The sequence below is a fragment of the Lepisosteus platostomus genome, chromosome 4 (assembly GCF_059453375.1).
Source record: "Lepisosteus platostomus isolate fLepPlt1 chromosome 4, fLepPlt1.hap1, whole genome shotgun sequence".
Lineage (NCBI taxonomy): Eukaryota > Metazoa > Chordata > Actinopteri > Semionotiformes > Lepisosteidae > Lepisosteus > Lepisosteus platostomus.
The window spans coordinates 46,326,524-46,353,598 of record NC_142614.1 but is presented as its reverse complement, the minus strand read 5'-3'; the positions used below and the strand labels follow the sequence as shown (position 1 = coordinate 46,353,598).

The 27,075-nt window shown below is 35.8% G+C and overlaps 2 protein-coding genes across 3 annotated transcripts in view; one reads left to right on the top strand and one right to left on the bottom strand.

Moving 5' to 3' along the window:
• iqgap2 (IQ motif containing GTPase activating protein 2) overlaps nucleotides 1-27,075 on the top strand; it is a 114,025-nt gene that overhangs the window by 52,302 nt on the left and 34,648 nt on the right. The window contains exons 6-15 of the mRNA XM_088629641.1: nucleotides 3,556-3,623; nucleotides 4,239-4,352; nucleotides 4,692-4,870; nucleotides 5,982-6,069; nucleotides 6,170-6,333; nucleotides 6,810-6,897; nucleotides 8,182-8,345; nucleotides 9,452-9,612; nucleotides 10,232-10,356; nucleotides 10,714-10,877. Of these exons, the coding sequence (XP_088485767.1) occupies nucleotides 3,556-3,623; nucleotides 4,239-4,352; nucleotides 4,692-4,870; nucleotides 5,982-6,069; nucleotides 6,170-6,333; nucleotides 6,810-6,897; nucleotides 8,182-8,345; nucleotides 9,452-9,612; nucleotides 10,232-10,356; nucleotides 10,714-10,877 (1,315 nt within the window). The remainder of the gene's footprint in view (nucleotides 1-3,555; nucleotides 3,624-4,238; nucleotides 4,353-4,691; nucleotides 4,871-5,981; nucleotides 6,070-6,169; nucleotides 6,334-6,809; nucleotides 6,898-8,181; nucleotides 8,346-9,451; nucleotides 9,613-10,231; nucleotides 10,357-10,713; nucleotides 10,878-27,075) is intronic.
• Nucleotides 12,945-26,620, bottom strand: f2rl2 (coagulation factor II (thrombin) receptor-like 2). 2 transcript variants are annotated; one of them, XM_088629642.1, is made up of 5 exons: nucleotides 26,364-26,619; nucleotides 17,519-17,623; nucleotides 16,191-16,301; nucleotides 15,722-15,829; nucleotides 12,945-14,603 (listed from the first exon to the last, which is right to left on the bottom strand). In XM_088629642.1, the coding sequence occupies exons 1-5, from the start codon at nucleotides 26,428-26,430 to the stop codon at nucleotides 13,540-13,542; spliced, it is 1,455 nt and encodes a 484-aa protein (XP_088485768.1). In that variant the 5' UTR covers nucleotides 26,431-26,619; the 3' UTR covers nucleotides 12,945-13,539. The 2 variants fall into 2 exon arrangements, with proteins under 2 accessions (XP_088485768.1, XP_088485769.1); XM_088629643.1 differs by lacking the exons at nucleotides 16,191-16,301; nucleotides 17,519-17,623 and having other exon boundaries at nucleotides 26,364-26,620.

The window sequence follows — 27,075 nt, the reverse complement described above, 5'->3', positions numbered from 1 at the left end:
GCGGAAGCTGGTATCTTATAAACTGAATTTTAAATGTTTGCTTGAGATGAAAAGCAGTTCATGATGGTGTACATTGCTCATGTTGATTTCTGAGGTCTTCACTATGTCACTCTTGTTTCAGTTCCTGACATCTATTGTTTCCTTAGTTCTTGTAACATCTTGTTTTTGGTGCTAACTACAGCTGTCAGTATTTTGCCTTTTGCTTGGACATCTCCCGAGTCAGCTCGGTTGGTCTAGGTAGGGTGTGGCATCTCCAATTAAGCAGCGCTGACACTGAGCAGAAAGCGGCGTTTTGCTCTCATGTAATCAAAGTGGTTTAAACCACAAATTGAAAGATAATATTTTTCACAAATGCAAGCACTTGCAAGATACTAAACCGTATTATTACTTTCATTTCAAACAGACACATTTAAAAAAGCGTCAAATGAGAACTGCAGGACCTCATTGAAAAGTGTTCTGCTTGTGTAACACCGTGTACATAGATCTCAAGCTGAGGCATGAATCGATAGATATGCCTTTTTATTTTAACAGAGCTGCAAGCATAATCACAGTTAATGTCTTTGTGCAGGTCAAGAATGTAAATGTGAAAGGAAAACATTATTTTAAACACAGAAACAAGTATTTTGTTTTGATTTTCTCTGACCTTTTTGAAAAGTACTAAGAGACCTTCCTGGGATTCAAAATAAAAGGAAAAAAAAAACACAAGTACGATGTAAGATGTAAGATTTTTGTATTTCCTAGTTGACTTTTCTGAGTATATTCCAGCCACTGTATGTTGAAAGTGAATGCATGCACAGGCTAGCCTTTTTTAATACATTATTACATTGAAATTTACACTAATATAAAAGCCCTCACTTTGAAAGCAGCTGTGGTCAAAACAGAGCTATTCTGAATCTAATGACCTATTGATATCAGATCACATTTTATTATTATTATTTTACTTGTGTTAACCTTCAGTGGGAAACATAGTATAGTCATAGTCTGGAATGGGTACAGTAAATCCCCTATGTATAATTTATCACAAAATAGCTTAAAATATTTAGAATTTATCACTATCAGCTTTATCTTTAAAGGCATACTTCATATAGATACAGCACAACTTTGACAGTTTTAGTACTAAAGAGGCTTTTGCAAATAGTAGCAGTATTTTAAGTTATAATGCACAACTTTCAGCATCTTATTATACTGTATTCTTATAATGTATTTTATGAAATATAAGAATTTAAAAAAGGATGGTTTTAATGATTAAAACTACCACAAAACACATTGTTTAAAGTTTAACAAAGTAAGATGTTTAGGCATTTATAAGAATTTTAAAATAAACTTGAAATGCTGCACTTTGACATAATGCATGCGGTTTCTACTCAGTCATGATGTGGTTTTCGGTGATGGATATCTGTCACTTTTCACAAGAGCTTATTTTTATTTAGAATTTCTTACTACAGTTTGTACTGTGCCCATCCCCCCCACCCTTCTGAATGTGAAACAAAGCTCTTCTACCTAATTTTAAATGTGTTTCTGAACTTTGTGAGCTTTGGATAGGACATTTCCTTCCCCTTGAGCAGCACTCCCCATGCGCGCATGACAAACTTTTCACTACACCGTTTTCCGAAAATAGATCACTCAGAAGACCAGGCAGTCTCAGGAAAGCAACTGTCATCTGATTACAGTACCATTGTAGATGCAACAATAGCATCTATACTGTCTTTTAACTTGTAGTACCTAAGAAAAGACGAGCATAGAACAAAATAACAAAGACGACCATATGGTAGAAAATGAAAAATAAAACAAACATCACGTTGTCTTTGTTGCCCTCTTCCCAAAGGTGCTGAAAGGTTTGTGTGGGAGAGTTTTTCTGATGTTTTTTTTATTTTTAGCTGGGTCAGAGAAGTAAATTTATCTTCATTAAACCCTGTGCAGTCAGTCATTTGCTCATTATGGCTGAGGATTGTTTACAATTAAGTGATTAAGCTCTTGCCCTCCACAGCAGCCAGAGCTGAGGGTAAGCGTCAGTGTTCTAGTGCTTTCTTCTTTAATGCCAGGTTGAAGGTACTTCTCCACCCTGCTAGCCAGTGCCTGGTACTGAACAGAGACCAGAGGCAGCCACCCCTTTAATAATTTAGACCTGCTGACAGACATTACCATGAAATGTTAATGTAGTTTCCACTTACTTGCTCCAAGTTATAAGCAGGACCTCCGAGTTATAATTGTGGTTTTGCTGTTTTTAAAGCTATTGTTTCTGAGTAGTAGTGAGTAAATAATGCCACCTACTGGTAGATAAGTCTAAGTCTTAAAGTAAAAAAGGCAAGTGTGGTGACCAAATTGAAGCCTTTGTTATTGTCCTAATTCCTATTGCAGTTGGAATCTGTCCTTATTCTTAAGATTAGTTCCACATGCAATCTGTGAGACTAAAATATTGAATAGAGCTCCCCACAAAATAAAACAGAGAGACTAAAAACCTAACGATTGCAAAATACAAAATGCAACATTTTTCTTTCAGCTGATACAGTGCAGTTACAAAGCAAAATCTAGAGACTGCATGTGAAAAAGAAAGCAGTGCTTTAATAATGCGCCCTAATCCTCATTCAATCCCATGATATTGAGTGGTTCAGTGGATGAGCCATATGAGATGTTCAGCAGCATGCAGAACTGGAACAACAGCGCGTTCAGGAGGCTGCGGCAATCACAGCACCCTGCTGGGGGGAATGAGCCAAGGCTGTGTCTGTCAGGAGATGACTGATTGAAGGGAGGAGTGCACAGTGACAAGCTTGGGGAAGAAGTGTTTGTTAATCATATTTGTACCTAGTTGGGTGTGACTGAGGCCTTTGCCCTCCCAAACCTTAGTTCTATAGAGCTAAGATACTGTGAATACAGTAACGTTGCAGTTGTAATGAGACGGGTCCAGTCCTCAGCTTGTCTATTCACACATTCTTTGCTTGCTCATATGTACCAATCCCATTTCTATATTGCTTTTAAAAGAAAAGGTTTGAGAGATGTTAAGTGAGTTTGATTGTTAGATAGTACAATACATATGTATAATGTAAGGGAGAGTGGGATTTTTTGGAGGGAAGAGCAGGTTGAACACTGTATAATAATCTGAGAACATGTCCTTCTAAATCATTCCTTAAAGCAGGGGTGTCAAATATGTGGCCTGCCAAGTGGTTCAGTTCTCAGCTTGTCTTTGCCTGCAAACTGCATGCCATGCAGGCACACTTGGTTATGTTACTGTATTGGTCTTGAATACACAGCTCTCTGTGGTTCTCTACCTCTACATAATAACATATCCCATATTTGACCCTATTGTTTCCAGAGATCTAGGTTGACAGGAGTGTCTTTAGAAGAAAATAAGATGCCATAGTAAATAAGTTTGATACACATACCTTAAATTATACCTTAAACCGTTTATTTTGATGAAGCATCATGATAATTGCAATGAATACCAAAACGTTTATGCATCCTCTGTCATGTTCCTTTTGAATTTAAGACAGGGAATGTCTGAATTAAGGATCTCTGAAGTCTAGGATGTGTGACCTTTTCCTTCTGGATTTGTTTCAGTTTATACCTTTACAAGCTGGGAATAGCTCCTCAGATCCAAGACTTGTTGGGAAAAGTGGATTTCACAGGTAAAATGTGCTCACATGTTTGGTCATGTAATAGCATTGCTCATTTAGAACTGTTATCTGAGGAACTTTCTGTGCACAGCCAGCATACAATAACATTTAAGCACAGCGAAGATAATTGACATACAAATAGTAAGTGTTGTGTGGTCTGTTAAGTTTAATAATTAAAACAGATATTGTAACCTTCTTTGTCAAAATGTAATATGTAAGACTGAATACTACTTGTGGTTTGACCTACAGTAGTACCAGCTCTACTTGCAAACTTAACTGTACTGTCCACATATCTGTGATTTGTACTTATCCAATTGTTGATTATAAATGTCTGCCTGAGAATATGAAAAAGACCTCCTTTTCATTTCACTTGACTTGATAGTGATAGTTCAAAACCTAAATTATTATTTCAATGCTAAAACATTATTTCTTGTTTTAAAAGAAACTGCCCACAAAAATGGATAAATACCAAATAAATCCAGGCAGAGTTTAAACTGCACTGAAGACTTTTTTTGTATAAATTGCTGGAACTTTGAAGCGTAATAAGTAATATGCAGTAGCATTTGCAGTGCATCGATAACAAAGCACAGAGACCTGCATTGTGTATGTATTTATTGATATCCACAGAGGAGGAGATCAGTAACATGCGGAAAGAACTGGAGAAGTATGGAATACAGATGCCAGCGTTCAGTAAGATTGGAGGAATCCTTGCTAATGAGCTTTCTGTGGATGAAGCTGCGTGTAAATACATTTTAATATATTTGAGGTTGGAGGAATGGGGATGGGATTCTGTTTCATTTCTATTGCACATTACTAAATAGTTTTGAAAAGACTGACAACTGGATTTCAAACAACTAAATTAGTTTACATTTCCGTATTTTCCACAGTAGTTCCTAATGTTTTTTTCCCCAGAAGTCTGCAGTTTTGCGTTTGTCAGGATTGTCTACTTTCTGTATAACATTGTTGAAGAAATTGATGGGTCTTCCCAAGATGAAAATTCCTTTAACCTTTGGCAAGATTTTGTAAAATTGGGCGTTGACATTTTCATGAAATTAGCTTCTAATGCTTCCTGTTTTCCAGTGCACGCTGCTGTTATTGCCATCAATGAAGCCATAGACAAAGGAGTTGCTGAGCAGACCCTGAGTGCCCTTATGAACCCAAATGCAATGCTGAGAAACACTGAGACAAATCTTGCTCGGGAATACCAGGATAAGCTCAGTCAATCCAAGAAGGTCAAAGAGGAAAACACTGCAAGCAGGGTATTTTTTACTGTGCAAATAATTCCCTTATTACAGTTCATAAAGTTATTTTTAAGCCCGCTTAACTGTTTCAGTAGTGGAAACATAGAGCTGGACCTTAATAGTCTAAAAACGTGACAAACTGGAGCAGCCACTAACTCAACTGAAGTGTACAGTATGTACAAATGGACTTTAAATCGACTTCTGCACAAGGGGACCTCATTATCTCAGGGTGTGGAACCTATCAAGGGTTATATTGAATTTAATGTATCATATTTTGGGAATTCACTTACCTTTTTCATTCATTATATGTGATATGTCCAGTACTCTTATCTTAGCGTGTATGACATAATATGTTGTGAAATGAGTTTTGGTAATAAAATAAATATTAATTTGTTGTACTATATATACATCAGCCTTGTGTTTATGAAGGTGGTAATATCTTATAATGTAATAACCTTTACTGGTTAACATGCTTTTCATGGTAAATTATATATTTTTTATTTTTCCAGACTTTAATTCAGGGGGAAAAAATGCATGCATGTCTAATCACTTCTGGCTAAGGGCACATGATACAGTATATTATTTCAACTTGGAAATAATACGATCTAATTTTTGTTTGCATTTTTTAAATGTGAACTTCATATACATTTATCTTTAGATTATTCTGTTAAACTGGTCAGTAAATGGTGTATAGAAATTTGCTTGCCCTTGGTTATAATAGCCTTTTCTGTGCTATATATGTAATTAATTCAGGTCTGCACATGTATGCAGAATGACTGGTACTGTATGTTTTTCCTTTGTTATTTAAGGACCATTCTAATGGCTGCTGTCTCATCAAAGCAGAAGTCCAGGAAAGAAACTCCTCTTCAGTATTTGACTCACTTTATGAGGGAACAGTTGTTGTTCTAAGCATCTGTCATAAGGCTTCAGCAGAAATTTAGCTGACCCATTGATTTCTGAATAAAAACTCTCAGTGATTACTTAGTGAAAAACTAACCTCTACCCCATACAGTATGTTGCCTAAAAATTCTTAGATAAAACCAGTATAACTAAGCTACTGTACAATACCAAAACTGAGGATTTTATGGAAAGGTTAATGTTTATTTTCCTTTGTTTTATCTCTTCTTAGCGCTCTTCTGTTTCATCTGAAGAAAGAGATGTTTACGAGGAGTTGCTGACCCAATTAGAGATCCAGAATTGTCTTAACGCTGTGAACAGTAAGTGTTTCCTGTGAAAAAGAATGGGTCAACCATGTCTTGGGGGTTAAATGCAAAAAGGCACAAACACTGAAACACTCTTTTTTTGGTTTGCTGTCAGCACAAGCAGCAGTGACTGCTGTGAATGAAGCAGTCAGCAGAAAGGATGAAGATGCCCTATTGACAAGCCTTAAGCTTCCAGCTCTGGGGTTGCTGGGAGTCCTGACTAGCAATTCATCCTGGTACCTAGAACACTTCTGCACCTACAAGGACCAGAAATCTGTGGTAAGTGGCAGAGCCTGAAACGGCAGCCAGGTATTGACAGCATTATTCTCTCAAATGCAGTTTATAATGTGATCGGCTTTGGTATCTTGTTGTAGCAGCACTGTATAAATGTGCACATACAAGTTTGTATCTTTTTTCACAGTCTAACACAAACTTGCCAAATTATGGAGATGTTCTTTCCAGTGCGAGTGGTTTTCAAGCTCTTCTTCTCTTACTTTTCTCTGCTTTGCTCCTATCCTTCTCTAAAAACACTTATGCACGAAAAAATATACAGATAAGCCTCACAAATAAGATGAATACAGAATAAGTGTCTATCTATATAGCTTTACCACAAAACCATCATCCCCTTTGTGTTCTTGTACAGTAACTGCTAGCTTTCTGAGCTAAATAAAGAGATTCTGCAGTTGTCACATTTTTACTTAAGTTAAAAATGGAGAAAGCAAAATGTACACCTTTGTTTCTTCTTCTATGTGCAGAGCGCAGGAGCCCCTGTGCAGCTGGAAAAGGACGAAATTCAGCAAATTGTGAGCTCCTGCAATGATTTTGCTGAAGCTCATAAACGAAGTATGTAGAGTTTGTGTGTTTTTTTTAATCTTAACACCACATTCAAACAGCTTCTTAGAATTGTTGTTATTTAAAGAATATGCAACTATTATAATACAACATGTTTTGAAAAAAATCACAAAATTACTTGGGACCACATTCCTTGAAATCTCTCATTCTAGCGTTAATCCCGCAACGCCCGTCTCCATTTGGTGGTTTGAACCAAATCTTTGAGCTGACGTTGCCATTAAATGCGACCAAGAATACTCCAACCGGCGCGTCGCTCCGCCTGCCGTCGGAGGGGGGGAGGAGAGCAAAGTAATGTAGCCAATTCATAGAAGGGGATTATTAGGAGGAATAGGAAATTTGGCCAGGATGCCGGGGTTACACCCCTACTCTTTTCAAGAAACACCCTGGGATTTTTAATAACCACAGAGAGTCAGGACCTCGGTTTTCCGTCTCATCCGAAAGATGGTGCTTGTTTACAGTATAGTGTCCCCGTCACTATACTGGGGCATTAGGACACACATGGACCGCAGGGTGAGCGCCCCCTGCTGGCCTCACTAACACCTCTTCCAGCAGCAACTTTAGTTTTTACCAGGAGGTCTCTTATCCAAGTACTGACCAGGCTCACACCTGCTTAGCTTCAGTGGGCTGCCAATTGTAAGTTGCAGGGTGACATGGCTGGTGGCACCGACCACATTCCTTGAAATACCAGATGTTTATGCTGAGGAAAAGGAGATCACAATTTTATATATTTTTTATTAAGGCTTTCTGAAAGTTAAATGTAATAAGAGCCTGCTTTGTAATTGTATGTTTTTTTCCTCATTTTTATTTTATTTTATAAGCTCCAATTGCAACAGAACATTTAGTGATTCTGATGTTGTGGTTGTTCAATACAAAATATTATGTCCTTGTTTTGGGAAAATATGTTGTAAATATTGTACTGCAGATATCTCATAGTTTTAACAAAATCTTTGTTTCAATACTTGTCAGAATGTTTTTAATAGAACAGCCTTCATTAAGATTTACTTTGATGCCTTTGTAGATAAAGTAATGTGATCCTTATTGCAGCAAACCAACCTGTTTCAAAATTCATTGACTAGGACAGGGTAGCTAAAGTTGTCAGTCACAACATGAAATAAAAATAAATCTCTTCCGATCCAGCGTTAAACAAAACAAAAAGCCAACCAAAGATGCCATTAGCCAAATAACTACACCCATTTTGCCGTGTATAAAAGAGACCTTTGGGTAATGCTAGCTTGGTCATTTGTTTTGAGTTCGACTTGTTTGGCCTCTTCACAGAGCTGGAGTCTGTTGCTGCAATCAATGCTGCCATCCGTGAAGGCAACTCTGCCCACACTGTGCGAGAGCTGATGAACCCTGAGGCTCAGCTTCCCATTGTGTACGAATCTGCAGCTGACCTCTACCAGTCTGAGCTCTTTACCCTGCAGAAACAGAGCGCTGGTGTAAGCATCTCCGTACCTGTGCAATCCAAAGTGCAGTGTTTTTGTTTGCATAATCAACATGTGGCTATAAGGTCCATGACCTGATACAGCTTTGGTTTTAACAGACACTGCAGAAAGCTCAAACCCAGGACGAGGGAGTTCTACACTGGGAGGGAATGAACTATTCAGAAGTGATTGGGCTATAATGGCCATATCTATACCCCCTGCATGTGTCCTTGTTGGGGGAAAAAAAGTCTGAAACAATCCTTTACTATTGCACATCAACTGCTTATATACAGCAAATCCTAATTGACATAAAATCCTAATTGACATAACACAAATATTTGGTGAACTCAATGTTAAGACGTACAATTGCACAAATTTCAATGTGTCCAGTTTTCATAAAGTCAAGCATAAAAAGAAGAAACTGCTGCACAATACATGATGCATAAATCACATTTTATTGTAAAAAAAATCTGACCTTCATCAGAGCTTTGATGAAGGTCTCTCACCAAAACTTTGACTTTCTTGTCATCTTGCAGGTTCCGAAAGTTTATTTTTTTTTATAAATTAAACAATTTCCCTATGAGATCAGTCAGATGTTTTTTTTTTAGAAAAAGTCATCAAATTTGTCTCAGTGTAATTCTCTGCACTTGGAAGCATGCAGAGTACAGCATAGAATTGTAGTTAAAGCATTCAAATAAAAACAATTTATGCCTTGACTAGGAAGAACTAGTTTCAACCTTTCCAACATCAAACAGAATAGAGATAAATAGAAATTAAATGTAACAGCAAACCATTCCAACTATTATTTCCAGTTGATTTCGGGTGTTTTTGTACAGTCAGTTTTGCTGATCTCAAGAGACAGTACAGGAACATGTGGATTAAATCGCTTCTGAAGGTTTATAGCACCTTGACCTTTGTATGAGATATAAAATATTTATATTACTCTTTTGTCCATTATAAGATTGACAATCAAAATGTTATTTTTGCTATTACCTCCTGATTTACTGTATTTTCTTCTCCTTTCAGGATAGAGGGGCATTTTTTTCACATCAGTTATTTTGGCATCAAGGAATATTATTACCTTCTTAATTCTTGTGCCATTTAAAATTGCCTTTGTGCAGGTGGTCCTGGGACATGAGGAGCTCTCTGTTGCTGTAGAGATGCTGTCGGCTGTGGCCATCCTGAACCAGGTGTTAGATACCAAGGACTCGCAGGCCGTGACTAATCAGCTGAGGGAGTCCCCCATGGGCTTCAGCAATATGGATGAGGAAAACCTGCAGAGGTGTGTTTCACCGTCTTTAGTTTCATTCCTGGCCTCTTTTGGTCACCCTTCTTGAGACTGTGTGGCGCAGTCTGTGTGTAACAGTGGCTCTGAACCCATTACATTTGCATAGTGTAAACCAACATAACATGCAGTTTGGCATTACTTATACTTTTATGAAAAGTTCCTTGTAACTCAGGGAAGTGGACTCCTTGTAATTAGGTGAAAATTACAAAGTAAGAATTAGTTTGTATTCTCTTAATAAAACATTGCAGCTTGAACCATTAGGAACATACACATATCCTTACCCCTGAATGTATATTATTTGGTTAAAACGTTTTGCAGACTTGCTTGTTAAAGCTGAAACTCAATATTCTTTATTTACTGGCTGGTGATTGCTCAGGTATACCAGAAGGTGGCGATATTAAGCTGTGTATACTTTTCTGGCCGTGATGTTGGCTAAAACTCTCATTGTTCAGTACAAGTACATTAATTAGTGCATTCCTTAATAACAGTGGAGTTTAAAAGGATTTGCAAAAATGAGCTTTTCCATTTGTGTGTGTGTGTTTGGTATTCATGCACCCTTCACTGATGTGTAATTTAAGTCTCTTCTTTGTATTGACGTGCTCTCCTGAGACAGGTACGCTGATACGCTGATCTCTCTCAAGGCTGAAGCAGCTTCCCAGGGACAGGAGTTCCTGACTTGGAATGATGTGCAGAAGTGCATCGACATGGTCAATATTCAGGTTCAAGAGGAGCATGAGAGTAAGTGTCCCTATGCCATCTTATGTTAGATTTTATTTTTGAAGATACTGTATCAGTAGCATAAATAGTATAAGCAGCATAAATAAAATCAGCTTTAAAAGTAAAAATGTCTTAAATAATTTTGGAAAGCAACTTTGATCATGAGAAAAACAGTTTGTGATTTGCTGTCTGTCATCCTTTACCTCATCTGTGATTGAGATATTTCCTAGAAACATACCTTTGTTTCTGAGCTACAGTTCACCAATCAAGTTACGTATTATTGAAATGTAATAAATGCCTCTGTGGTTTTACAGTATTTTTGTCAATACAGCGAGATGATTCACCAATATTCTGATGACTGGATTTCTTTTACCTTAGGAATTATTGCTATTGGTCAGATTAATGATGCCCTTAATGCTGGTGACCCAGAAAAGACTCTGGAAGCATTACTGTTACCTACAGCCAAGCTACAGGGAGTGAATCCAAAAACAGCCAGGCATTATCAAGATGTTCTTCAGGATGCTAAAGCTGAGATATGCAAGGTAGGTTATATGACTAAATCTTCTGCTAGAATTAGCTGAAAACTGTTCTGTTGAGCTAGCTGAAGTGCTCCATTTCAGTTTGTCTCTCGTGTTTCTGGAAGTATTAAAAAGAACGCTAATTTATCCCTATCGTAGTATCATGAAAAGGCAGAAAGTGCTAAACTCTTAATTTTGTGACATTCTTTGGGGGTTATTCAAAGATGGCCACAAAGGAATTTAATCTTTTGATTTATTTATCAAATTACTTGTTTTGCCATTTATTTTTAAGAAAGAAAATTAAATAAAATAGTGCAAAAGTGGGAGGTACAGTACATGCAATGATCATTTTTTCCATGATTTCCAGGATGGATGTAAGATGAAAGTACATTTTATTGTTTTTAAACAGTATGTTGTTATGGTTTTTGGAAGTGGCAGTTGAGGTGTCTTAAGAATATAGAGACAATAATTAATACCTGGCTAGTGACAACTTTTATAGTTCTTAGGAGCTTTAAAGCAAAAAGGGAACTGGGGTGTTTGCTGAGTGGGAGAGGGTCTGATCAAAGGAGTCTTCTGGTTTAACTTGGTTAATTAAGTTCAGGGTCAGTGAATGAGAGTCATCAACAGTTGGGGAACAAAGGATAAAAACAGGCAGGGTGCCAGACAGGGAGAGGAAGGGGGGAGGACACAGAAATATAGGGAAGGAGCAGAGAGAAGAGTAGAGACAGTGTAGGCAGAAGGGCTTTGTTCCCATCAGTTTTAAGAAAGGATTTGAGTTACAGTAGGTGTTTGAAGACCGTTAAAAGAGCTCGCTCGTCAGAAACTCTGATTTCCTTCGTAAAGAATACATTTTAGTTGCTGCATTTTTAGAATAGAGAGATAGGTTTCCTATTGATTTTGTAGCATCTAGGTTTATATTTAACTCTAGGTTATATTCTGTTTGGTGCAGAAGGCTATTTTTGAGCCTGTTAGGAGTCATATAGGATTCAGATACTTCATAGCAGTCTGGGGTTTTTCTGGTTGGTCAGGATGTAGGCCTTCAAGACGCATAGATGTCGCATATTTTATATTTACGTTGTGTGTTGTCATTAATAAAACAAAAAGTAGCCCAAAATGCCCGATTTATTACTCTTTTTTATCAAAGCTGTGCCAGAGAACAAAGAAGTGCCTCTAATTATACCAACCACTGGAGTACATTTCTGGCATATGTTTTACAATTTGGGAGTTATGATTATTTATTTTACTTATTGACTAACCTGCTTTGTCATTTCTGGTATTCTTTATTTTGTAACCCCTCTGTCTGTAAACGTAGTTTTCGAATATTTGAAGTACAGTTCTGTATATTCCCAATGTTTCAAAAAGTGTTTATTAAGATCCAAAAATGTTTCAGTTATAGTACTGGAGTTCTAATCAACTAATTCTGAATTCAGTCTTATTGTAAAGACTGAGACACTGTATCAACTAGATTACTCACATTCTAGTAGATATGAATAAGTGCACGCCCGTCTGAAGCTTTCCTCTGACATATTCACACAATGTTTGCAATGCACTGTAGCTTCAGGGCAATGCATTGATCAAACCGGTTTTTACTGGCTTATTTTCTTTAAAGCCAGGTGTTGCATTCACTAGGTACTGTAACTGGGTAGAAGTGAAATGGTGTTTGGAATTGTCTTGTGTTGAAACTAATTTTTGATAGTCTTGTGCACAGAGCCATACTTGGAGTGCATCTCCAAGTAGTTAAACTAAGCTTCTGAGACCAACCTTTGTTAAAATTATAGCATGTATCTGTGGTGGAATATGTCCTTTCATATAACAGATTTTTATTTTAAATAAGGTCTTATTGTTTTACTGTCCATCAATGTCTAATTCTGATGGGTTTTTTTTAGTTATGGCTACAGTAGGTTGATTACTAGTATTTACTGACATAATGCTACAAAATTCATTGTGCATTCTTTGAAAAATAAATTTGAGTTACCTTATAATTAAAATATTTTGTGAAGGATCATGAAGCATATTTACATTATTTTCAATGCATAAACATTCAGATAGCATATGTATTAAATGTAAATAATAGGCAAAGGCAACAGAAAATTCTAAAGATTTAAGTATATATTCAATAAGCTTTTCATCATGGTGAAAAAGAAGAAATTATTACCAGACACCTCAAGATGAACAGTCATTTGGTTACATGAGCCCAGATCTTTCTTGTTTGGGTGATATCAGAGAAAGACGATGTTCAGAAACAAAGAAGATGAATTTACAGAGGAACACAAAATTACAGGAAATTACAAGGAACATTTTTTGCTAACTTCTTCTACCAAAATAAAAATTCAATGGGAAAAAAGTATCCTGAAGATGTATTTAAGCAAATACTGTTTTACTTCACAACAGTCACATTCTTCATAAAAGATTAGACAAAAATTAAATTAAAAATACTTATATACTACAACTCTTTTCATTTACTGGTTGCAAAATAAAGTGCATTAAGATTACACAAGGGTCTTCGTTCTTCATAGAATGAACCATGTCCACATAAGCAAAACATGCTTACATTATTTTGCTGTAATGAAATTAAAATGGAAGTAAATTGAGATTGAAATTGAAATAAACTCACTATGAGTTTAGAACCTTTTTTTTCAGCTGTGTAGTCTTATATACTGTAGGTTCTGCTTTTCAGAGACAGTTCTTAAGTAGAGTTGCTGAAATCTTTCCATTTCTGCCTGACAGAAGTGAGGTGCAGGTGTTTGGATTGTGACATGAAGAAGAAAAGAAAAGGATCCAGACAGCTATGAAAGCTGCACAAGCAAGCTGCAATACTATAATACATGTAAAAATAATCTTGACTGGTAAAGTAGAGCTTGATGTAGTGAAGGAAATAAATGACATTGCTTGGTGTGAAACAAACTGTGAAAATGATAAAAACCAAAGTGCTTGTTTTAATGTAATAACAATAGTCTTGATTGGATTTGTGAAGCTCGTTGATTATTGAAACATAGGAGAATGTAGTGACTGCAAAGGGTATGAAAAACCCGAAAGAAATCAAGCCCAGGTAGTAATAAAACAGGAAGGTTTGGGATCTGTCCTCAGAAGGACGTACGTCATGGCAGGTGGTAATATTGACTTCTGATACACTGTAGCTTTGTGTGACAAGCAATTCCGGCACAGTGGCAAAAGAGACCATTATCCACACCAGCACACAGCTCCAGATAGTGCACGCTCTTTTTGATAGGCTTCTGTAGATAAAAGGTTGAACTATGGCCAAGTAGCGATTTATGCTGATGCACATGAGATTGTGAATGGAGCAGTAGATATTTCCGTAAAAGCTGGCGGTCACCACCTTGCACATGACTTCACCAAATATCCAGTTGTTGCCATTGAGATGGTAGTGTACTTTAAAACTCAGCGTGACTAACAGCAGGAAGTCAGACAGGGCCAAGCTGAAGTAGAAGATGGCTGTAGAGGAAGTGCTGATTTTTCTGCCAAGTATCCACAAAGTAACGAGGTGTGTGGGAATTCCTACTATCATGGTAAAGATGTAGGTGGCTGGGATAATCTGAGTACTTAGCTGACCAGTGAAATATTCAACTACTTGACTCTCAACCTTCAGTTTTGTCTGGATAAATTCAGGAAAGCTTTCAACGGTGATGTTTTCCATTAAGCTTCTTTGATCGTGCGAGGGCTGTCCCATGAATGTTCTAGGGTTGGCAGTGTCATTTCCGTTTGTGTTCTGCTGTGCATCTTGGTTTCCTCCTGAAATTCAAATAAGGAACATTTGTTGTAAAACAAATACCCTAAATACAATTCTTTGTGTTATTATTTTAATGTTATGTTTAATAATGCAAGAATATACTGCAGATCACTAGGGATTCAAAGCTTTGTATTCCCAACATTGGTATTGAGAGAAAATGTCAAGAGCAGGAACCTGTTATTTTAGGTTTACACCAGATTGGGAACTTTTATACGTCATCTGCAGGTTCTGTGTAACACAGTGATTCAGCCTATGACAATTTCACACTCACACTTTGGCGAAGCATTCAAGATTCTTGCTGCAGGTCACCCAGGTGGGTTCTGCTTCAGTAGTGTAGTCGGGATATTTCCACTGAATGATGTCCTTTTGGCATCGTTCAGGGTAAAAAATAAATACTTTTGTGTGCAGAGGATCATTGTGGTGCCTTGAGATGAATAGACAGCTTAAGACTCATAAATGTGAAGAGGCTGTATGGCAAGCTCAAGATAATAGCTTGCCTGTTGCAAGACATTGTCAAGCATGTCTGTGCTCCCTTTTTTAGTTTACAAAAAAGGATTTCCACATATCATTGAAGAAGAATTGATATTGGTAAGATGTGCCTGTTCACTGGTCTTTGGGCCCAAGATGCCACATCATCCCAGTTAGTCCTACGTATTTTATACGAGTCTCAAATTGTAGAGCACAGAGCATTCAGGACATAGGTAACTCTCATTCTCATCTGACAGCGTGAGTACATGCATTGTTGTGCTGGACGAGCCAGTCAGGTGGCCATCAGTCACCACGTTTGTGATTCTGGCTAAGTTGGTAAATTGGTTGTACCCAGTCAACTCTCCAACTCTCCTACTTTTTTTGATTCTCAAGATATATACACAAAGCATTTGAAATCTAACCCTAATCTGGTTCTCAGCACCTTAAATGAATTTATTATATGCTGATCAAGGTCTGCAAACTGAAACACTTCCGTATTTAATAATGTCTTTGTATTTAGTATTTAGGCATTTTTTTAATTTTTTAAATAAAAAAAACATTTTGACTTTGAAAAGGCTTTTTGTTTTGACTGTGCAATTTTGTCTGATAGAAACTACCCCTTCAGCAAGGAAAGGTTCAGTATTGTTTTCACCTGAGATGTTCATTAAAGTTCTTTGATTATGAGACCTCTGTCCATTGGATGATTTAAAGTTGTCAGTCTTACTTGCAGGTGTTTCCTGCACTTTATGATTTCTTCTTCCTGAAAATAAAATTCCGAAATTAGTTTTGAAATGACAGAAAAGCATACATTGCTACAAATATGCATAGATAGTGATTATTTTAATTTAATGCTCAATATATAAATGCAAAACACAATGTAAACCAAACTATAACCTAATCCTCAGCCCTTCTAATGAATTCGTTATATGCAGATGAAGGTCTGCAGAATGGCACACTTCCATATGTCTTTCTGTTTTAGTATTTCATAAAACAAAACAATTTTTAAAATAGGATCTAAAAACACATTGTTCACAGACTTTGAAAAGGCTTTTTGTTTTGACAGTGCAGATTTGTCTGATAAACTACCCATTTAGCAAGAAAATATTCAGTAGTGTTTTCACCTGAGCCTTTTTTCCCTAAAATGGTTTGATCATTTGAGCCGTGTCTCTTGATTGTCTGAAGATTGGCAGTGTCATTTCCAGGTGTGCTCTGTAGTTTACGATTTCGTCTTCCTGAAAATTAAGTTAGGAAATGAGTTTTAAAACAAATGCCTTACTGATATATTTTTTTAAATCTTAAGTTTGGATTGTAAAATTATTTTATTTTTATATCTCCAGTTTTGGAAATTGGAATTGCCAGTTGTACCATCTTGGTGGAGAAAGAACTTCTCTGAAACAAGCGCTTGTCACTGTCTTCTACTGTTTTCATGACACAGTATGTACCACATTGTCAAGAGGAGAGTTAGCTTTGACTAACATAATCTTGGTCAAAATTAGAAAATTACTTAGCACAGACTACTACCAGTCTCTTGTTTAGAAGGTCTACCTGGCACTAAGCACTATAGTAGATCAGGTGGGTAGCTGCGTCAGCATGCGTAGGCTGCAAAGGAATAAGTAATAGGGTGTGGCTCACACCCGAAGAAGGCTCCACAGCCGAAATGTCATGTTTTCTTTCTTCTCTTTTCAGCATGGATTTAAACCTATTACTTGTTCCTACTAAGCACTTTACTTCATTTAATGGTTGAGCAGCCTGAGAGAACCCTTATACTGTATTATAATGTTTTAAAGGTTCAAAATACACAGCTGTTAAAAGATCTACTGTACAAACCACAGGATCCCAATCAAGCTGTTAGCAAGTGTTAAATCAGTCTTTAATAATGGATCATCAAGTTAATTCTTAACTCAATTACCTGTTTCAAAAAAAATGTTATAAGAATTTATATGGTATATTTGATCATTCATCCCCCATACAATAGCTCAGAAGACTATTTAAGCCAAACTGAAGTGTCCTCGAGACTCAGTCAGTGATGAGTGCTTATGTACTGTAATAAAGTAACTTAAGTATATCAAGATCGGTCATGAATGATCAGTCAAAACAATGCCAAAAACATTTGAAATGTCTAGAATCTGCATACATTACTAAACACATGCAAAGTGATTATTTTAATTTGATACTTAATATATAAATGCAAAACACAATATAAACCAAACTATAACCCAATCCTCAGCACTTACTGTATAATGAATTCATTATATGCAGATGAAGGTCTGCAGAATGGCACACTTCCATGTCTTTCTGTCTTTGTATTTAATAAAACAAAACAATTTTTAAAATAGGATCTAAAAACATTTTGTTCACAGACTTTGAAAAGGCTTTTTGTTTTGACAGTGCAGATTTGTCTGATTAAAAACTACCCATTTAGCAAGAAAATATTCAGTAGTGTTTTCACCTGAGAAGTTATTCGTTAAAGTGCCATAAGAGCAGTGTCTCTTGATTGTTTGAATGTTGGCAGTGTCATTTCCAGCTGTGTTCTGTAGTTTACAATTTCGTCTACCTGAAAATAAAATTAGAAAATTAGTTTTAGAACAAATAACTTACAGATATTTAAAAAAAAATCTTAAGTTTAGATTGAGCAATTATTTTATTTTCATACCCCCCGTTTCAGGAAATGGAAATACCGGTGGAGGCTTGTACCGTCTTGGTGGTAAAAGAACTGCGAATGTCTTTATCTGAAACAAGCGCTTGTCACAGTCTGCTGCTGTTTTTCATGCTACTGTATGTGTCACATTGTCAACAGGCGAGTTTGCTTTGACTAACATAATCCTGGCCAAAACTAGAAAATAACTTACAGATGCAGCCATTCAAAATGCGCGGGTGATACTGCATTATTTTGCGGTGTGCTTTACGCGGTTTACCGCGAGTTACCGTAAATTCTCCTATAATACCGCAATTAAAATAATATTATCCAGAATTTCCGCAAGGTGGAGCTAGTAAAGCTCAACCTCTCATGTTTGAGCTGTAGCCATCAAAGTCTTTAACGAAGATATTACTAATAGTATTAATAATGAATGACCTTGGACAAGCTGTAAACTCAAAGTATTGCCCTGGTCCACATTCTTTTTTTCATTGACCATCTTTGTAAAAGTAACACCACAGCATTTCGCAATCACACATTTGTTTCCAATCATGCAAAGTACAGTAATTTTTGAGAATCGATTCACCATGCCTTTCACATGCTCATAAAAGAGATTGATTTAGGAACATAAACATATTACCGTATGCAAACTGTACTGTATACAGTATGTATATGTATATTTAATGTCTTAACTGTGCCCGTTTAAGTATTGAATATTTATATGGAATTTTACCACTGAAGGGAAATCTTAGTACCTGAGCATAAAAAGAATAGGAGCATACTGTAACGCGTGTGAAGGCCATAAACGATTTTAATTTTGGAAATTAAACATACAGTATATGGCTGGTCTCGGTACTTTAAAGAAAACATACACACCAGTATTTCATTTCTCCCTAAACATTTTAAGCATCGAAGTCTTTAACTAACGTGATACCGGAGTCAACAAGCATACTTTTAGAATTTGATTAAAAGGGAATATAATATGGAATCGCATATCTAAAGAAATTAATAACGATATAATTATATTCATGTTGCAAAAAAACTGCAACGGACATAAAAACTCCCTTGCATTTTAAAGAGCGTTCCATAATTTCTAACTAATTATTATTATTTATTTCTAACTATAAATTATTTAAACTGCGGCACTTATCATTCAACCAGAGCTCGAAATATCACAAGCATCCTTTAGAGCACAGCAAAGACTGTATTAAAAGAATCGCGTATCTAAAGAAATTAATAAGATATAATTATATTTGTGTACGGTGACAGGGCTGTGTAGGGCTGTTGCACCTCTCTCTTCATGTGACTCTATTCAAAAGCCATTTAGCAAAGAGGGGATGAGAAGAGTGACAAACTAGTATACTTTAGATCTTTTTTTCTGAACCGGGGAAAATCTGATCATGTTTCTCTATAACAATAATAAAAAACATTGCCACACCCGGACTGTTAAACCAACACATTAGCATGTCAAAGCCCATTGAGGAGCTGATTGTTTTGTCCCTTGATTTACTGATCTGCATTAATTACAGAAATTGAGTTCCTGCTCTTTGCAGACGACCTGGTCCCGCTGTCGCCCATAGAACAGAGGCTGCGGCAGGACCTGGCAATGCTGGAGCAGCACTGTCAGACCAGAGTTATGGTTTTCCAAAAGAATATTAAAGTATTGGCTTCAGTATTAGCCATAGAGAATATTAAAGTGCCCCTTTCCATTCAGCGGATGTATGAGCCGCTGTGTCCTATCTTCTGACAATCGCTGTTGTGAATGTCTGTAGAGTGTATCTTATTTTTAGTACTATATTTTTATATTATATTCCCTATTAATCTAACTCTAAGAGCACTTTGTCAAAGTGCAATGAAATACAATATTGTTGTTGTTGCTGTTATTGTTTTTATCCTGTAAAGCGTTTTGAGAAGCCACCTTTAAAGGCGATATATAAAAGCGCTGATTCTTATGGAATGTGTTCCACCGGGGAACAAGTATAACCTTGTTCATGCACAAACAGTGGCATGTTACATTATTAATTTGGGTGTCTCCTCTTGCCAGAAAGCTCTAAATTGCATTTTGAGTGCGGTATTTGACTTTTTTTAAATTGCAACCCGTAAATAAAGCTGATACTGTTTAGATTTATATTAGGATTTAGACTTATATTAGGATTATATACTTTGTGAAAAGTGATAGTCTTTTAACCTTTTCTGTGAATTCGCTTGTTATCTAACAAATGCATACTTTTAGAATTTGATTAACAGGGAATATAATATGGAATTGCATATCTAAACAAATTAATAAAGATATAATTATATTCATGTACTGTCTGGCGGAATAAACTGAAGAGGTTAGTTAATGTGACACGGAATTACTTTCCACCCCCTCTACATTCTCAGGGTAGAACAGACTAACCTTCTAATGAAAGACGGTCCACCCCCCATGGACAGGAAGAGTGCCCACAGGCACTTAAACTTAATATGGTCAGTAACAGTAAACAGTAACATGGTCAGAAGGAGCACGTACAAACGTTTCCGAAATAACGACATGTAAGACTCTGATGCTTAAAATGTTTAGGGAGAAAGTGGAATACTGGTGTGTATTTTTTCTTTGAACTACCAGTACCAGCCATATACAGTCTGTAACGTAGGGATTTTTATATGTCTTTATTTAGTGGTTACATTAGTGACAAAGGCTAAACTTTTAGCTTCAGTAACGCGTACATATCTCCCCTTTTTATAAAACAACATGGTTGAAAACTGTTCCAGAGCCACTGTTGTTTCATCAGTGAAAAGTACACCATGAAATGCCTCTCCCTGTTCAATCCACTGGAAAAAAGAAAAGGAGCATAAAGCGTCTGATGGTCATAAACGATATTCGTTTAGGAACAGCATCAGAGATATGTTTTTAACTGCACTGCATCGGAGAGAATACCATAGTGTGTTTTTTTTTACTCCCTGGCGGAAACTGGCTTCCATAAGAATCAGTATGGCTCAGAGATTAAATATAACTTCACTCGCACCAAACAAATGTATATTTCTAAATATCACAACATGATCGAATTTAAGTCATTTTAATAACAATGAATAGTCACCTAGTCGTTACAATATAAACATTTATATTGATTTAAATCACATTTTGATTTAAATCGCAAAAGCGGGTTTAAATATATGTGTTTTTTGATTCACAATCAGACAAATGCAACATAAATTGATATCTTTGTCTTCTAAGTATCTTAATAAACTTTCAGCATAGCTTTCTCCCCGTTTAGATTTATTTTTCTTGGGATCTTGGGATCAAACGTGGAAAGATTAGATTGTAATCGTTTTTATTTTTTAAATACATTTTAGATAAGTGTAATCTATACTAAAAAGCTGTACACCACCTGCTATAAAGATACATATTGTGATACTTTCGGGTTCGGATAGGACAGACACAAGAACTCAGACTTGTGTAGTTAAAGCAAGTTAAAGCCTTGATTTCATATATCACCTTTAAAAGTGGCATCTCAAAGCAAAGTAAATACCCAACACTGATTGTACCCATCTGTCATGCTAATAAAGCACCTTGAATTGAATTGAGAGAGAGAGATTTAAACTGTGACACTTATCATTCAACCAGAGCTCGAAATATCACAAGGATGTCAAGAGCACAGCAAAGACTGTATTAAAAGTATACTAGTGACAAACTAGTATACTTTAGATCTTTTTTTTTTCTGAACCAGGAAAAATCTGATCATGTTTCTCTATAACAATAATAAAAAACATTGTTTTACATATCACCTTTATGTGATATCACCTTAAGGACAGCACATACAAGGGTTAATTGCACAATGGACCGCGCAAAGAAATTTAAAATAGTCTTCTTTAGGTGTGAGGGCAGGAGTGGATCGCAGAAGGCATAATCAGCAAATTAGGAAAACAAAGAACAGGACAGGTGAGACGTTTATCCAGAGAGCGAGTGATCAGAAAAAGGAACAGCTGTTACGCCCAGGTTTTACGCTCTCTCTCTGCTGAATGAATAAAACCATTTTATTAAAAACGTGTTTGCGTTTGTCTGGGTATTTACTTTGTAATCTGTGGTTTACATCTACTGTATTGCTTTGAGATGCCACTTTAAAAGGTGATATGTAAAATAAAGTTTTTTTATTATTGTTATAGAGAAACAAGATCAGATTTTCCCTGGTTCAGATCTGTAATCTGTAATCTTTCCACTTGTATGTCATCGGAAAATACAAGAAGTTTCTGCTTTGTGTAAGGATGGTATCAAAAAGTAATCTAAGTGGTGAGAAAGCTGTGCTCCTCAAAGGACTTTACAGGATAAAAACAATAAGAACAATAGTGTTAGGCTGGGCAAACGATTTTTTTATAGAAATACAAAATGAGATATAATGATGTGTTCCGGCTTAGACATTAACGAGTACAACCCCCCTCTCTGCGGGAGTGCTGGCTGTGACGAATTAAATAATTCACATGTATTTTCAAAGTAGAAGGGGGTGAGATTTCCAGCGAAAGACCCCCCCCCCCCCCCCCCCCCCAAAACCAAGGAAGTACAGTACTTACTAGTTAAGAAAGCTAGGCTCCTCAATGAAATCGCTTTAACATGCTAATGCGTTGGTGTAACAGTCCAGGCCGGGCGTGGCAAGCTTCTACTGTAATGTCAACTCGACTCGATTGGAAGACAATGAACATATTCTAGCCCTTAATGAATTAATAGCAAACATGGTTTACATAAAAGAAATTTTTCCAAGAAAGTTTATAATAATACGATCTATAGTTGAAATCTGAGCTTAAATAAAAAGAAAAAGCATTTTCAGAGAGCAATTACACTGTGTTTATGTAGAATAATTGATTAGGTTTATGAGCAATCTAATTACTTATTCATTTAAAACGCTATATAAAATAAAGTTTATTATTAATTAAATCTAAGTGGTGAGAAAGCTGTGCTCCTTAAAGCACTTTACAGGATAAAAACAATAAGAACAATAGTGTTAGGCTGGGCAAACGATTTTTTTATAGAAATACAAAATGAGATATAATGATGTGTTCCGGCTTAGACATTAACGAGTACAACCCCCCTCTCTGCGGGAGTGCTGGCTGTGACGAATTAAATAATTAAATAATTCACATGTATTTTCAAAGTAGAAGGGGGTGAGATTTTATGTTTATGTAGAATAATTGATTAGGTTTATGAGCAATCTAATTACTTATTCATTTAAAACGCTATATAAAATAAAGTTTATGATTAATTTGCTGGACAGAGCGGTGAACATTATTATGCATAAGACAAAGATAACGATCCTGATCAGTTTAGAAATCTGTGTATGCTGTAAGGTTTTTACTTCTTAAACTTTTAAAATATAAGTTTCGAATAGAAAGAAATCCTCTTCCTGGTACAGTATGTACGTATAGCAAACCAGCAGGTCTTTTTTCTCCAATCAGAGGGGTGTCAGATGGTGTCAGCCAATCACCATTCTGAAGCCCTACCATAATCTCTGGTATGGGGAGACCCCAGAATTCTGTCCCATAGTTTAGACAGATGATAGATACTTTTATTGATCCCGTGAGGGAAATAAAGTAAATCATTTTCATTTTAGGAAATTATTAAACGCTCGGTTAAAAGCAAAGGAGATTGTCTGTTATAGTGGACATATTTGGGTACCATTTCATAAAACTTTCATGCTTAAAATGTTTAGGGAGAAATGGAAGACTGGTGTGTATTTTTTTCTTTAAACTACCAAGACCAGCCATACACAGTACAGTTTACGTACATACAGTAATGTTTATGTTCCTAAATTAATATCGTTTATGACCTTCAAATGCGTTATGCTCCTCTTCTTTTTATGCTCAGCTACTAAAATTTCCCTTTAGCGGTAAAATTCCATATAAATATTCAAAACTAAGCGGATTAAAATGTGCACAGTAAAGACATTAAATGATTAAATCTTTTCACTACCAACCAATGCACCACAAGTGCCCCTGTCGGTCATTTTGGCCAGCCAATCACTTACCGCGGTGCACTCCGGTGCCCCGCGGTGGCTTGTGGGTAGGTTACCTTACCGCGGGTTTGTACCGTGCATTTTGAATGGCTGCATCTGTAGTACAGACCACCACCAGTCTCTTGTTTAGAAGGTTTCACAAATTCAGAAAACAATGCTGTTAAATGTTAAGAAAAAAAGATCTATAAACCATAGGATTCTAATCTACCTGTTGCTATAACAAATGTGAAATCAGTTTTTAATAATGGATTATTGAGTTTATTTGAAATTCTGTGACCTGTTCTAGAAGGATTTTTTAGCTGCAGTATAACTTGATAATTGATCCATCATCCAAAAACTCAGATGCCTGCTTCACTTTGTCCTGAAGAGTCATCAAGACTCAGTCAGTGATGAGTGCTTATCTAATAAAGTAACTTGAGCATATCAAGATCAATCATGAATGATCAACCAGTCAAAATAATGCCAAGAACATTTAAAATCTGCATATATTGCTGAAAACATGCATAGAAAGTGATTTTTAATTTTATTCTCAATATATAAATGCAGAACAAAACCTTAAATGAACCCTGACCTTATTCTCGGCACCTTAAATGAATGGAAATCTGTATATGCTGATGAATGTCTGCAGACTGAATCACTTCCATATTTCTTATATTTCTGTGTGTTATTAATTAAACACGAATTAAACAATTTTTTTTTAAAACAATCTTAAAACATTTTGTTTGCAGACTTTGTCCCCTGCTTTTTGTTTTAGCTGTACAGCTTTCTCTGATGAAAGAACTACAGCTTGATCAAGGAAAGAATCTTTTCTCTACCTATGTCAGTGAGTTGAATTCAGTAACACCTAGTTGATAGAAACTTTGAATTAGATTTTTATAAGCTGGTTTTAAATTTTTATTGCAATTACGTTTCAATTATATTGGCTCTTTGATATCATAACAATGCTGCATTAGTAGTCCCTCTAAGCAAGAAATAAATATTAAGAACAAATTTTAACCATTAGCAGGTGCCATTCTGAGAAATAATTTCCTTTAGGATTTAAAAATATCTGAAATACAAATTATTTACAAATTTACCTTCCAAAATATTTCTGAAATTTTTGAACATCTACGGTTATGAATGTGTCAAAATCATAGCTCTTTCTACTATAAAACATTGATGTAGCCTGGAAACCCTTCATACAAAGGGTCCTCTTTCAGTTTGAAATTCACATACTTCCACACTTACATGACTGATATTTAATTAAATTCAATTTAATTAAAATGACAATTCCTCATAATACATTCATCATAACCTGTAATAGGTCAGCAGACCATTAATGCAATGTTGATAAATTAGTATATATTGATAAATTAAAGTTGTGAACTAGTGGATCCCTCCCTGTTCTATACGTTTTTCTTAACAAAACTGAGTTTTTCAAATGTCAATGTTTTACTTGATCAATTACTCTTGATAGCTTGTCTTTTATGCATTTACAAATTTTAAATTGCAGCTCCTATATAAAATATTGTCACTTACAATTTTAACTGTTAATGTGACTTTCTGGGACACAAAAACATCAAGAAGCAAACCTGATTCAAAAAGCCCTGAATCACCTTAAAAGTTTGCAGGAAAGGAAGAACTGTTATCTTTGACTAAGGAACTGAGAAAGATATACTGTACACTGTACTGGGAGGGAGTATTACTGTTCCAAACTACAAATGGGAAAGTATTGTTAGCATTATTTCTTTTTGGAAATTTGTCTTCTCTGAATATTTTCTTTCTCTTTCAATACATTACTAAAATGTCATATAATTAGTCTTTGACTAATGTTATAATTAGTCTTTCAAAGAATGTAACTTTTTTTGTTGGTCTGTCAGAAATGCATAGTGTTTTTCCCATCAGTTAATCAGTTAATTGAGACAAATATCTTAACTGGTTAACTGTCTTAATTGTAAGCTACTGAAGCCCACACTGGTTGACAGACACTCTCTCAAGAAAGTGTTTAATAAGTGATCATTCATCTATACCTTAGTACTTTAATCATGCACAACATATACTGTAGATCTCTTTTTGCAAGTAGGTTTTGCACAACTGGATCAGTCAGTATTTCTTTACCCGCTGGTTTACTTAATGATGGAGTTGCATCCTTTGATAGACTCATAATACAAGGGAAACTTTGACTGAAAGCTTGTTTTCACTTTCCTTCAGTTAGAAGGATATTGATGCATCCCAAAAGATTTTATACAAAAAAATTGTGAAAGTTTGGAACAAACTACTCAAGCATGTTGTTGAAGGGATTACCCTGGATTCTTTCAAGAAAGGTTTGGATGAGCTCTTTAAATCAGCTATCTACCCTTTTGATGTCCATTAGATAAATTGAGTGAGCCTCCTAAGATTGAACATTTAACTTGGATTAAGTCAAATCTAAATGTATTGCCATTACTGAAAACCTAACCAACTGTAACAGAAGTTTCCCTTTCTCCTCCTGCTTGTGAATTTGCTAGGTGTACAAGTTTATTTTTGTTTCTGTATGACAGCTAAACAGTATTTTATTAGACTTAAAAAGCCTAGAGCTTAAAACATCCTTGAATCCTCAAATCGAATCCTCATAAAGAATTTTGATCATTTAAACCACTAAATAAAAAACTGTGAGGTCTACTTTGCAGATTATTATAGGTATAAGTTACAGTACGTACCGTTTTTCTGTTGATCAGAGACCTTGAATATTAAAAACATCACTGTTAAAATCAACAGTTTTGTCATCGTTGTTTTGAAGTCTTTTGCAGGTTGATACAAAGTTTATTTCTTTACCCTGTTAGAATCGTTCAAATGCTGAAGTAATCCAAACACTGTGTACCTCCTTCATCTTCTCAGCAGTCGATTTCAAGTAGGTGTGAGCTTGGCTCAAAGACAAAGCTGTATCCTGTTTCACTGGGGTGTTCAAAATGATCAGGGTTAGTCACTGCATAGAGCTTGATCACATTATTTGAAATTAATCATTAGTCATTTTAGGGGGAGTGGAGTTTTCAGAATTCTTGTTTTTTTCTTTGTGTTACAGTACATTTTACAGCTAATTGTAATGTATTTAATTATTGGGAACAGGCTTTCCTAGGCTATCTGTATTTATTTGAAAAGAATGATATTTGAGTGCACTTCTGTAAAGGATTGGTGAAGTGCCATCATTTGATTACTATGAGGATGGATTGAACTATTCAGCCTTAGGAGGCTGAGGGTAAAAGTGTCAAACATGAATCTGTCAAAAATAAATAAGATGAATTCTAATTGTAAGTCAAATAATAAAGACAATTTTAATAATAGTTCTCTGTTTAATCTTTTTTGTTATACCTCACCAGATCCAACTGAATGTTATGATAATACAACTTAAATGAGTTTTGTTTCGAAAGTCAT